The sequence below is a fragment of the Dermacentor silvarum genome, chromosome 7 (genome assembly GCF_013339745.2).
Source record: "Dermacentor silvarum isolate Dsil-2018 chromosome 7, BIME_Dsil_1.4, whole genome shotgun sequence".
Taxonomy (NCBI): domain Eukaryota; kingdom Metazoa; phylum Arthropoda; class Arachnida; order Ixodida; family Ixodidae; genus Dermacentor; species Dermacentor silvarum.
The window spans coordinates 166,119,028-166,133,004 of record NC_051160.1 but is presented as its reverse complement, the minus strand read 5'-3'; the positions used below and the strand labels follow the sequence as shown (position 1 = coordinate 166,133,004).

Genomic DNA, 13,977 nt, shown 5'->3' with positions numbered 1-13,977 from the left:
ACGCTGTATGTGCGAGTGAAAGGGACGCGAGGGACGCGTGCTTTCATGGGGAGCGAACTCACGTCGGTGAGCAAACGCGCGTTCTGCGCCGTGCTCTTTGAAGGGCTGCAGAATTAAGCGTCTCTTTCCTCCTTTACAATCACCATATATAGAGAGCATACGCGACTTTTTCCGTCGCGCGAAAGGCCATGGGGGGATGGGAGGGAGGGAGGAGAGGCGACGTTTAGCTGCGGCACGAAATGCGTATTTATATAAAAACGTTGCGAGGCGAGAAGGTGGGTAAGACTTCCGACGCTGCTCGACGATGGGTAAGACTTCCGACGCTGCTCGACGAGTGCCCCCACTCTGATCTCGTCGGAAACCTCCGAGCTGCCTGCCCCCAGAGGCACCGGCAACAGTCACCAACGCCGCGCGCCTTCGGAGCGAACGTGGGCAAAACGCCGACGGCGTCGACAACAGCTCTGCGCGTTGCTGGTGCTGCCGCATGTCCAAGTTTATATCCAAGCTGATGAAACTACTATCCTAACTCCGTATAGCTCTCTACTAATTTGCTATCGCAATTGATGCTTCGCCTTTCGGGTTATATCTTCACGCCCTTCGCTTTTCGGTAGGCAGCCCAGAAAATCACGCACTCCTGCGTTTTAATGGGTCCGCACCATAGTTTCCTATACAATTGCGAGAGAGAACTCTAGAACCGCGACCATTCAACACCCGGGCAAAAATTGTTCGCACCTAAATTGGTGTGGCCTGCCTGCTTGTAATACGGACGTTCTCGTGGATTTGTTTTGCAATCCTTTAAGTGCATTTAGTATTTAGCTCAGGTAATGAGATTCTTCAACCATCCATAGTCATTGCAAACGGTTCGACTTCTAACACACTATTGTTGTGAAAATGGTCAATTTGCAATATTAGAGATCCGTTTGAAGCCAGAATGACAAAGCCAACGCGTGTACTAAAGGTCATTCTATGGCTGGCAGAACTGTCATGTTTGCCTTAGACATAACACCAATTCTGTGCATTTTGCAGGACACTTTGTTTGTTGTTTGTATTAATAGTCTAGTTATCGCTGAAGCTAAGTAATCACCGCAGGCGCAATTGCGTTTCGAGATGTGACTTTAACGAAGCATGTATGTACTTACAACACGCTAAAGTGAAAAAAAGTATTGAAATGCGGACCAAATATAGAGTTGGTTAAGTCTTCGATATTTAGCAGTGTTCTCTTTTCAGTCTATCTGCTGGTCTATCGTGTCCTCTGACCAGCTGTTTTAACTGTATAGAATTTTAAAACTCGCCTGTGGAAGATAGCACAGTTCCCTGAAGAGACCAACATTACTTGTACATCGAAATGAGTAACCAATACCATTAGTAACCATTGCGATACATCGAAATGAGTAACCAAATAATTACCAGAAGTTTACTACTTGATGTCTGACTAATCTACTTACGGTACATCTTGCAATTTACAAAATAAATACCCACATCGAACGAATTTCAAGGCTGACAACACCTTTGAGATATTTATTCCCAAAGTGTGAGACATTGTCGTTCTAGTTGTGTTTGTGCTTCAGTGCATAAAATGGTATTTCGTTAAATTGTAACTAGAACAGCAGCATAGTTTTACCGCAAGTTTAATCGCGAATTTCTCTTAACTGGTGCCATCTTCACAATTCGTTCCAAGTGGATAATGCCTTGGAATCTCACCGACTACAATTGGTAATTGCAATATGTGCCTAAGTGTGTGATCGTTAGAATCTTACTACGTGAAAATTTGTGAAATAGTCAATAACGCATTTTGATTTCTAGTCAAGTAATGTCCATCCCTTTGAGCAATGCTGTATATGGAATGAAATAGTGCAATTGGCAACAAGCAATCCGTTTTCAGTTCTGAATATTCTAAAAAAATTCACAGATTTGCCACTCCTAGAAACAACGAGTATACATAAAAGACAGACAAGATGCATCAAGCAGTTACCAAGCCGTTCGGTAGTACTAGGGTACTTTTGTAGTAGTACTAGGGCGCTACGACACTAGATAATTTTGGTAGTATTTTTGTTAGTGATGGAAATTTACCGAAAACTTCCCTAATATAGCCAACGCTTCACTAATATCTGATTCATTTATTTCGCTATACCAATAAATTTTTGAATCCTTGAATATACAGGGTCTTAAGTGAACAATTCTAAATTTTTTTAAACGTTGCCTGTGGCAGATAGCACAATTCTAGTTTATGAGCTAGTCTACATGAAAAGGCGGACATTACTTTCACAAAGGATTGAAATGCATAATCGACTAATTATGAAATTCACTAATTAGGTTTTTAACTAATTATGACCCATATTGCAATTTACGAATTCTAGCCGTGGAGGTCGCAAGGCAGATCCACTTGGAACGAATTCTCAGGATGACACCAGTTTCGAGATATTAATTCCTGAACTTTGCGGAGAAATGCATTTGCTTTCCATTTACTTTCTTAACAAAGCGTCGTTGTATGCATTGAAGCACAAAAGTAACTGCACAGTGGAGTGGTGTATTCCAGTGAAGTGTACGCGTGGTAACTTTTTGTGTAACCATGGATGATTACGTTTCAAAGCAAATTTAGGGCGGCGATGTCGGTTTCGTTGCTGGCTCTCCTTTGAGTGACATTTGTCATGAACCACGCTGCTGTTACCGACGCTGCGCGAAAAGTGTTGCGGAAGACCGTTTGGAGGCCAACTGCAATAAAAGTTAACTTTGGCCTTATTTGAGAAGCATACGGCTGAAGCAATGTTGGCAAAGCCACAGAGCTGGTAATTAACAATTTTTTATCGCATTGAAAGCTTTTAAATATCGCCTAAGCGCACGGTGTGTGAGCCCGGTGGTTGGCGCATGTGACGCGAAGTCCCACCACGTTGCCTGCGATCTTTTTCGGTGCGTCTCGGGTAGCCGTTTTGTCTGCAGCGCTCAATCTCGGAGGCAATGCCGACGAGCCGTGCGTTGTGAGTTATCTGTCTTTACCAGCGACTGGTGATGTTATTTTTTTTTATTTTGGTGTCGAGGACGCCTACTTTTGCTAGCTCTCCATGAGACATCTAGCATCCACATGAAGAATTTTTAAAGAAGGATGCTTTACATCTACACTAATTATAAGCGTAATGCGGTTTAAAATTAGTTGCAGTTGGCCTTGAACACTCTCGCTGCAAAAAAATGAAGAGAAAGAAAGAAAGATGGAAAGAAAGAAGGAAGGAAAAAGGAAGGAAAGAAAGAAGGGAATACGTTTAAGTGTTATATAGCTGATGCTGAGTAGGCCTAATAGGAGGTGTTCAACTCACCGCCCGCTGACGGGTCTGTTTAGAAAAGAGGAACATATCTCGAAGGCTACGGTTTTGCTTACAGCATTCACCGTAAGCAATGCGGGAGTCGCGAAACGTCACAGACGCCATGTTTTAGACAACACCAATTGAGAGAGCAACCTGAAAGGCCTGTCCACATGACTGCTTTTTTTCCCTCAGGGGCACTAGCGTCTGCCGCACGGATGCCGCCATTCTGGAGGACCTCGAGCAGGGCGAGCAGTACTACGTGAGCCGGCAGTTATTCTCACGCAGTGCTCGCATGTCAGCTTTCACATACGCACAGCTGTCTGAGTTCCCACGTAGAGAGAAACGTTTGCGTGACGCGCATTGTACGCCAACGTTGACCTGGGCCGGTGACCGCCACCTTGTTTATGCAGCCTCGGACCTTTTCGTTGCCGCCAGGGAAGGCTGGCGCAGTCTCAAATTAGTCGTTATTATTACAAAAAAAAATATTGTTCTGGAAGGCTGATGCTTCACAGTCATAACTGCAAGCTCTACTTGCCTTGAACTCGGCGAAATTGTGCGCTAAGGAACCTTATAAATGACAGACACGTAGCAGTATTGAACCATTCATTCATATAAGCAATTAACTTCACGTTATCTTCATAGATTGCGTAGAATTAATTCATCGCTCTGACTGGTTGGCTCTGATTAACATGGCTCTGATTGCCGCCAGTTCCGCGGTGGTCCGCCTTACGCAATGAATGAGCATACGCATTTTTGTTCTGCCTCTATTTGTTCCCGTCTCTTACCTCACTTCCCGTCCGACCCTCGTCCCCAATATCTGCGTTACGCTGACGCTCCTTGTCCCGCTAGCGGCAACCGGTGTGGCGCTTGCTGTCACGACGGGTCCGCAAGGTAGACTGGCGCACACACTGCTACGACGATCTGTTCCCGCCCGGGAATCAGGTATGACAACGAGCGAGATTCGACACACTGGGAACACTGCACGCCAGTTCCCTATGAGCTTGGGATGCATCTTTGGTGTCACCGGCGCGGGGCATAATTGCTCTTTCTGTAACACCGGTGTCGGCCTTTTGTTGTGGTGTTGGCAACTTTATCGTGACAAATTGACTGACATACCAGAGCTGATACCCTTAGGCGAGGGGAAATATGACTGTCGACCTAAGCCAATGCGTATCATATTTAGAGTATTCAGGCCATCTTTGCAGATGGTTCCCTTAGTTCGTCGTTGAACTTTCAAGCGTACGTTACTATAAAGGGCGCAAGAAGTCACAAAACAGCAGCACACACACATCACCGCTAAAAAAGAAAAATAGTAATGCGAAGGTGTTGTATCGACATTCTACGATTAAGGTTCCTGAAGTCGTTTTATGTGGTGATCACATTCTGCTATAGTAAGTCCTGCACCGCAAAACTTATATTTGCGTATTATTTCGAGAACTCAGATCAAATTTCTGGTGGCAGTACGAAGTACCAAGCACTCTTTCACGGTCACTGATATTTTATAGGTGACTCATCAACTCCCATACATCAACAGCCGTTGAGGTTGAAGTCTAATTCAAACACCTTTTAGCAGCAGTCAATTCCCGCTGATTTCGTTTCTCATTAGCGGACTGACCAAACTGTCCCTGTGGCGTAAATCTTTCTTCACCAATCACGTTAAACGTTTTCGATGTTTCACACAAAGCCCTGACTGCAGCGTCAGCCACGGTGGCATGCGATCCCTTACAAAGGTGCACTGACCGCAGTGGTTGTCATAACCCCCCCCCCCCCCCCCGAGCCCTCAACATGGATGCATGTAGGCTCTGAGCTGCACAATTAAAATTGCGAGCGTTGAGTTTCGTTAAATATAACCTGGAGGTAAGTAAATCTGGCGGTACCGTCGATCCGAGTTTCTAAGATGGTGCACGTGAGAGACCATGTGGTTGGTTCAGCTTATCTTGAACACTACTTGGCCCAAAACGTCATTACTTCCTCGCAAGTAAGTGTTTAACTAGAATAAGTATATTCATGTTTTGCTTTAATCCCATATAACATCTATCTTTACTGTGTACTCAAAGAAAGCTTACGAAGTTGTGAAAGAAATTAGAAACATACTGTTTAAACATTTCTACTGTGAGCACTGACTTTCCCTCCTTTCCTCCAACCTCAGAAATCTGCTGGTAACGTTCACGCTGGGTACAATTGAACATCCAACTGCGTGGAGTCATTTTTTCCTACAGAATTGTGGAGAATTCCTTGCGGTTTTATTAGAGACTAAGTCATTTTATCACGCGGAACATTGTTCTCCACGCTCCTCTTCGAGATGTCCTGGCCTTCCGATAAAGATGCATAAGGAGTATCACAGTGACATTTTGCCCCATTCTGGGTGTGTGTGTGTGTGAGTGATTATTAATAGGAGGAAAAGAGAAAAGTACAGCGCCGTAACTGCCTCTCGTGAGAGATTGTACGAAACTTCTACGGCTACGAGCACGCGAGTCTCCCTCACGCGCACGTTCCCATATGTGTAGCTTCGCTGACATGAACTCGACGCGAGCAGGTCGAGTGGACTCGGCCTAACTCGACTGCGTTTCACTGCGTCTTGCCAAGGGGGTTGAGTTGTGGTCCACCCGCTCCTTGTAGGCGCGTTTACCGAATTCGCCTCTAGGCTTGCTGGACTGGACCAGCTAGCGCTTATGTACCTAACGACCGGTTTTCAGCCCGGTAAGCCGACTCTACCAGCTTTTGTCGGGTTCACGCCAATGTATCTACTGCGGAAGATAACGCCGATAGAAAGCTTTTGGCTAAGGACACCTCAAACGCGCGTCCGTGCCCAGGGAACGTATCCTAGCTTCAGGCTCATCACTGGCGCCCCCTGTGCATAACATGGGAACGGCCACGAGGGCGTCCCGCAAAGTTCGTTGAGCTGTGCCCTTCCTTGCATGTTTTGGTGGCGGTGCTTGAGCGATGCATGCGCGGCTGCAGAAGGAGCTGGTGGGCCGGTCCGCGCACGCCGAGGCTTCGACGATGGCCGGAAAGCGTGACGACGACGTCACCAGGGGCGTGGTGGCCGACTACTGTGAGGATACTCTGTCAATACGTCTACAGTGGTCTGTGCGCCACCTAAGCGGCCTTCCAGGGAAGATGCTCCTCACCCATTCTGTCACTGCCTAGCAAAAGAACAAATATTGTTCCGAATACGACAACATTGAATATAGCATTGAAGTTGTATACGCAGGCTAAAAAGCAAAAATAAGACAGCCAGGTGGACAGTGAAATGCCACGCACATAATTTGGTTGTGTGTTCCACTACGCAGGAGCTAGCTGCAGTGAGCTGTAATTAATGTGGCACTTAGAGAAATTCGAAGGTCATTTTTGCACTCGGCGCATCCAACGAAGAGTGTTTTCCCCGGCAGGCCCTAGGTAGGCGCTGGACGCGCATGTACTCTGTATAACGCATTTATATAAAATAAACCCTTTCTACTCTGTGCTATGCATGCATCCTAACGGGGAAACTCACCTGCGTTTTTCTGTCTGAAACTCTTTCATTGTGTACATTTGTCTTCTGTGCGCTAATACCGCATGTCGGAGGCTAGGCGCTTAGTGAGCGGCACACGATGTTGGTGCTTTTACAACTTTTACAATTTAAGTACGCTGAGTTGGGCGCTGTTTCGTCTGTATGTAACGTTCCTTTTTCGTAATCTTTACTTAATGTTTTGCACCGAGCAGAGGAAAAAAAATGCGAATGCCGACTCCTCGAAGATGTTGGAAAACGGCCTAGGCTCAAGCCAAGCCAGGAGATCCTGCGTAACAAAATCCTCCACCTCGGGGGCATAGTCATTCGTCAAGATCTGAGCAATGAGCGGCTCTCCAACGTGCGACCCCTCTGATAGAACATGCGTACATCTCTGGAAGATGTGCCCGGTCGACCACCAGTGGGTGCAGCGTTAGAGGGTTGCATGCTGTGGCTTTTCGTATCAGGGTGTCGCAGCTAACATGAAACAAGCATTTAAAAAATGATAGCTCACATTGTGCGAAAAAAAATATTTAATAAATATTGTCCAAAATCGACTTCGCAAGCCAGCGGTAATTTTTGTTATTGGCGGTCATTCAATTGTGTAATTAGAGGTATTTATCTAACTCGTTATTTACTGCCCTAATTTACAGCTCGACAGTAAGAAAGTAATACGAAAATATTGGAATGATTGAAATAGTGTTTTTAGCTAAATAATGTCCCTTCTCAAGATACCACCCTAATCACGGGATTACGCACCCACCCTGCACTATATTAGCTAGTGCATGTGGCTCCTGCATATACCGTGACTGTTAACCCGCACAAGAAAGCAGCGCCCTACAGCAGGCTTGCTTGGAAACCTCTAAAAAAATCAGAGCCCTTTAACTACTGGGAATGGAAGGCAGCGAAGCTGTGACTATGGCATGGTGCGTCTGGCTATAGTGAACATTGGTATAGCGAATTTATATATTATCATTATTGACTGTATTGAGCGTCTTCGGCATGTTCGTCAAAAAGCAGGACACCAGCATCTTGTTTTCGCCCGGCGCGATGGCCAGTATGTGCGTTTGCTGCGCCAAGTCCGTCCATCATAGATTAGCGTATGAGCCACAGCGTTCATAGCCGCGGTACACTGCATGGCATCGTCAGGATCCTGACGTCAGGATACTGGAAGATGTGGTTAAACGAGCGTCAGTCCCATAGCGAGTCTAAAGGGCAACTGCTGATAACAGCACGATCTCTGCGTCACGAGACGAAGGGGCACACGTTTGGTGGGACGTGCCGCCACCGAGTATCGCGGCACTTGTGAAAGAGGCATCGGCGGTGGCGAGGGGTATAACGACGGGCCATTCATCATCCGTTTTGACATATGTGCTAAGGGCATAACTGGCGGGGAACCACCACGCAGATGTAGCCAAACCACCACGCACATGGAGCCGAAATTGTTGTACACGCCGGTCGGTCTACTACACGGGACGCTATCTCCTGGAACCTAGCCTTTAACGGCTTCGCTGTAAAAAGCAGAAGGTGGGAGAGTTATTGCTTTATGCACAGCGCCGCGCCCTATATAATGCGTCGCCTCGGTGTTAGCACAAACGAACGTCGATAACTTGTGGTGCTTCGTCGGAAGAATGCGTGCGCATGTTATCTTTTGTGGCCGAGTCCCCTTCGTACATAGCAAGCCTACTTCAGGGCGCTGCTTTCCGGTGCAGGTGGTTGTGTAATTACGTGGCATTTTTAATATTCAGTGGCCCTTTTTTCAGTTGAAAAAATTAAGGAGGCTAACTTTTTACCTTGATGAAAACATCCCATTTTGATTACTTTCATTATTCTCTATAACTTCTTAATGAACACCTTGTCAAAGAGAACAGTAAACAAAGAGTTTAACTAACTGTAATAAACTAATTCTGTGTTCCAAGCAAAAACATTACTGGCGGTTGTCAACTCGATCGCGAACAATATGCACAAAGTTCGTTCACGTTGGTGTGATTATAATTTAAAGAAATAACTTGCCAACCTAGCTGGGGCGCCTTGCATTGTACGTATATCTCGCGGAGAGGAATCCGTTGGTGCTGCAACCCAAGTACAGCGGTGATTTCTCCACCATGGCGCTCAGGAAGGAATTCCCGATGTGCGACAGAGCTGACCTAATGTTTCTTCTTCTTTTTTGTGGGGTTTTACGTGCCAAAACCAGTTCTGATTATGAGGCACGCCGTAGTGGAGGGCTCCGGATTAATTTCACCACCTGGGTTCTTTAACGTGCAGTAAACCCAAGCACACGGGCGTTTTTGCATTTCGCCTCCATCGAAATGCGGCCGCCGCAGCCGGGATCGATCCCGCAATCTCGTGCTCAGCAGCGCAACGCCTTAGCTGACTCAGCCACCGCGGCGGGTCACCTTATGGTGTTGAAATAACAGTTCCGTGCGATCTAGCGGGATTACACATGCAGAGGAAGTTACGCTGTAATGATGACTGGTGTTTAATCGTTACTCATGCGGACCTCTGTATTTGAAAAGACATTGCCGCACCCGATATGGTGCTTGCTCGCTGCGCTAACTGATCATATTTTTCTAGCTCTTGTGCATGATGAACCCACGCACGCTCAGTTTAAGATTCACAACATAAATTTGTTATCATAGAGGCATTAGTCTTTTTTTATAGAAGGGCCATAACGCACTTTTCAGTGCACAATGCAGGTGATCTGGTGAGATTCAACGCGGCGTTCTTAACGAACAATATTGCCATATAGTTGAGCGTGTTGTATGCGCTAACACATCTGTTTCATCGTTCCCTGCCTGGCGACACGTGAACAACCCACACGTAGCCCTACCACCTAACCTGGCGATGATTGGAGAAGACGGAGACGTCACCGACAGCGAGGTGAGATATTCGTCAGGCATTAGCAGATGTGCTGGAAATGGGAATGCGGGTATCGAAAGGAACTAATACAGTCAAACCTGGATATATCGAACCCACATATAACCAATTATTGTGTATGGCGAACAGCTGTAATATCGCCTTGAAGATCCTATATGCACGCGTATATAGAACGCCCGTTCACCAGCTCACTCAATATATCGAATGCAGCGCCACGCCGAAGACATCAAAGTGCACTTCTTTGTGCACTTTGAGATAATTTGGCACCCGCAGGTGGAGAAGAGAATGTGCAGTCAGTTGAGCCGTGTAGGTCGTCTGTGCAGTCAGTAGAGCACCGTCGAGCTCTTCGGCTAGCCCGCATGCTACCTCGAACGTCAACTTCATTCTTTCCGATTTTCGTGGCATCGTCGTGTGGGTTGAATGCCTATTCCTGAGTTCTTTTCCACGAGCTATGAGCGCTGCAAGTGTAAAGAAATTAATCAATTTGGACTTTGCAATGAAGTTCGAAGTGATCCAGAATTTTTTGCAGGTAAATAAAGTGTGCTTGCTTTCTGTTTTTATCCGAGTTGCGTACTAACTTTGCGGCCTTCGGATGCACCAATCGGTAAGCCGCCGTGTGCATCAGGACCTATTATTTTATATATCGAATTACCTATATATCGAACTTTCTTGTAATCCCCTTCAGATTCGATATATCCAGGTTCGACTGTATTGAATTATGCAGTTTAACGTTCCAAAAGCAGGATTTTATCATGAGGCACGCTGTAGTGGGTGACTCCGGATTCATTTCGACCACCCGCGGTTCTAATGTGCACATAAATCTAAGCACACGAGTGTTTTTGATGCGAAAGCGTGAAATGCCACATTGAGCGAAAAAGCCGGCGTCTGTCATCTGTAGCAGCGAAAGGGCAGGCAAATTCCCATTGGCTGCGACCCCACGTCACGAGCGCGCCTCGACGGAGCAAAGCGGGCGAAAGGGAGCGCTTCCTTCCTCGATAACGTGCCAGGTGTCGCGTGAGGGGAGAGGGCATCGCCACGACGCCGCGTCATCCTTGCTCTCGGAAGCTGGAGCACGGTCCGCATCTCTCTCTCTCTCATCCCCACTGGACTTAGCTGATGCGCGTGCCTGTCGGCCTTGGTGGCCGCTGCTGCTTCCTTGGTCTCTCATTTTGGCCCCATCGAAATGTGGCCGCCGTGAACCCAAGACATCCGAACTTAGCAGCGGAACGCCATAGCTACTACCTCTTTTCAAATCTATATCCAAGTAACATATTGTTGAACCATGCGATCTAGAAATGCTCAACCGACAAATTTCAGTGTTATTCTGCAACGAAAAGTATAATATACAGAGCCCGTTCATCAAACCAAATTATCCAAAATTGGCTACTTGAGTGGAGTGGAGATATTTATTATAAGAGAAAAGCTGAGAGGTCGGCCTGAATCAATGTTCTGACCTGCTACTCGGCGTTGGGGAAGGGGTGCAAAAAGAAAGAATAGAGAAGACGTTGATTATGACGATGAAGATGGTGGCGAAAAACTTGCACGGTCCAAGACTCTTCATAGTATCCTGTCCAGTATGCTCTCCTGTAAAAATTTGTTGAGAGCTTCCAGACTATCAGGCTGATGACTAGGATCAGGCGAAGGTCCCAATAGAACCTTTACAGTCAGTGGTGCAGCTACAACTTTCCAGAAGATGTCTGTCAGCGATTTTCTGTGTACATAAAATCGCGGGCAGATGCACAAGAGGTGACTACTTGAGTAAGAGCTGTAAGGTATTTCGCCGACAGTAACGTGTGGCGTCAAGAACCGCGGCACACGGGCGCGTGGTCCAAATAGTAACACATCTGGCGGCAGTTACAGTTGTCGCTATTCGATGCAGACTTCGCGGCAGCTGATTTGGTAGCTGCTTCTCGGAGAGACATGACGCTAAGCATTCAGAAGATTTGTTTTTATGGCTAAGGTTGTGTGTTGATTATTTTCAGTGAAGGGCTGTCTGTGTTTTGCGTTCAGCGAATACGCTGACGCTCTTTATGGCAGCCATAGGCAAGCAAACGTGAGAATTCACTACATTAGGTAATGTCAGGAGTGGCTCCTGGTTTATGTCGTCACACAGTTTCAAATGCGTGAGAGTAGGCAGACGACTGATGCGTTTAGAAAGCACTAAACCTAGTTTTAAAAATGTTTTTGACGAAGAAATTCATTCATATTTGACAGTGTCGTCATTGATACATGAAGAAGGCAACTAGATGAACTAAATGATGTCAACAGTCAACTATAGTCAAACGAAAGCGTAAAGGAATGAAGCTGTGTTTCAAGTTTAAATGTAGAAATAATACTCGAAAGAAATGAAAGCTGCAGAGACAACTTGTCGTCGCAGGGAGCCAAACTTAAAAACCTGCAACTCATACAGCACGCGACATCCGAAGGTTGTGTGTTTGGTTTAGAGCACTGCACGGGCTCGGGCTTACCCGAATGGCCGGGCCCGTGCCCGTGCAAAATCGGCCCGTGCAGTACTCTAGTTTGGCTAGCACCTGTGGCTAGTGACAAGAAATGGCATGCTATAAGCTGCTTAGTAGTGGTATAATAATATACAACTCACACGACAGGTTTTTATTCTTTCTACATTTTTATTAGGACAGTTTCATTTTTCTTATGCAGCGCTTGGGTCATTGGCTTCTATTTAGTAGCGAGTAACAATAAAGGGCAAACCTCTCTGTTCCCCTTAGCTATAAATGAGTAGCACATACTGTTAAGCCAGTCTTGACAGAACTGTAATACTGGTAATTGTGTATTGTCTTGTCAGCGTCCTTTAAATGTGTCCTAACCAGACGACACGTTCCTATAGTGGTAGCGCAAATGACGCAAATGGCAAACCATGGACTCGAGATTTTCAGCATGCCGTGGTCGTCCCCTAATCTCGGAGGTGCTAGCAAAGCACCGTGCATGTTTTCAACGTTCAGGGGTTTGCGTCATTTACGGCGAGCGGTAGTGGCGGCATCTCGCCTTTTGAGTTTCCATGTAAAAGCTTCTATCCCTACGAGCTTTTCATGACGCGCTGACTTGTATTTCAGGCGTACGTATTTGCGCGAACGCTGCTCAACGTCTACCCTACCTGGAACTAGGCTTTTTAGGTTGCAGTTTAACTGAAACAGTGAAAATACGGTGTCGTCGTCCCCTCGAATGGAGTGTACCATACGACTTTACCTGATGCAGTAGTTTCAGATATGTGTTAAAATGCCTGCTATTCAATGTCTTCTGCAATACTGTTTGTGTAATGAGTAATTTCTAGTGTATGTGTATTGTTTTAGTCCTATAAAAATCACTTCAAACGTATCCCCGATTGCATAGCTTTTGTTCTCGCTTTACAATATTTAATCCAGCAGTTCTCTGTCCCGTGTCAATGGTGCTGCCAAGCCCTTTCGACCTAGCTTTTTGTCGATGAGCCCGTAGGCAGTTACGTGCGTTAAAAAATTATTGACTGAATGACTTAATTATATACTGCGCAGGTCAAGTCTGTGCAGACTGAGCCCAACCACTCGTACAAGGTCGAGGTTGTGACCCAGACGTGCCCGGTGATCCAGCACACACTCACGGTGACCAGCACCAACCTGCTGACTGGCGAGATCACCGTCAGCGAGGGGTGCACCGGTGCCGAGGCGGTGCAGGTCCAGTGGAACCCCGAGCAGATTAGCATCACTACTCCTGACACCAGCCTCAACTCTTCGGCGGGTGCCGCCTCTTTCACTACTGCTGTTCCACCGACGTCGAAAGACTAGCCGGCGCGTGCCTTGTGCTTTGACAATAAACCGCCCGCTTCAGTGCTTTTGAACTCGCAGTAGTGTTCTTGAACGCAAGCGTAAAGTCCCTGTGGCTGAAGTTGCGTGCCGATGGGAGTTGAATAGACCCTCGTGTTCTGCAAAGCATTAAGCGCTCCTTAGTTAATGGTCCACTAAATAAAAAAACCATTAGGTCGAAGTAGATCGATACACTATTTGTCCTAGAGTATATCATCGTTTTATCTGTGCCAGCGTACCACTTTGTTGCGCAGAACATTACCGCCGAAGTACCGCTTCTACGTCAACTCGTCCAGAACGGACGAGTTGACGTAATCTCCACGTGAACTCTCTCTTTGGCGCCGTCTGTGAATCTGGCATTGCTGACGTCACATGAGAGGTACCATAGTGTAAAATACACGAAGCCAGTCCGTTTTTCTATTTTCTTCATTTTCTCGCTTAGAAAAAACTCGCTGCGAGCGACCAATTCGTTATTACAGAAGCCTGACCGTTCAATCTAGTACGACCTAATATTTTTCAT

The 13,977-nt window shown here is 46.4% G+C and overlaps 1 protein-coding gene across 4 annotated transcripts in view; it reads left to right on the top strand.

Moving 5' to 3' along the window:
- LOC119458669 (inactive serine/threonine-protein kinase TEX14) overlaps nt 1-13,476 on the top strand; it is a 139,222-nt gene extending 125,746 nt beyond the window's left edge. For 3 of the 4 annotated variants that reach the window (XM_049671364.1, XM_049671363.1, XM_049671362.1), the window contains 5 exons: nt 3,489-3,555; nt 4,146-4,238; nt 6,258-6,351; nt 9,611-9,666; nt 13,170-13,476. In XM_049671364.1, coding sequence (XP_049527321.1) covers nt 3,489-3,555; nt 4,146-4,238; nt 6,258-6,351; nt 9,611-9,666; nt 13,170-13,439 — 580 coding nt within the window. In that variant the 3' untranslated portion in view covers nt 13,440-13,476. The remainder of the gene's footprint in view (nt 1-3,488; nt 3,556-4,145; nt 4,239-6,257; nt 6,352-9,610; nt 9,667-13,169) is intronic. The other variant, XM_037720533.2, reaches the window with a different exon arrangement.
- The last annotated feature ends 501 nt before the right edge of the window (nt 13,477-13,977 follow it).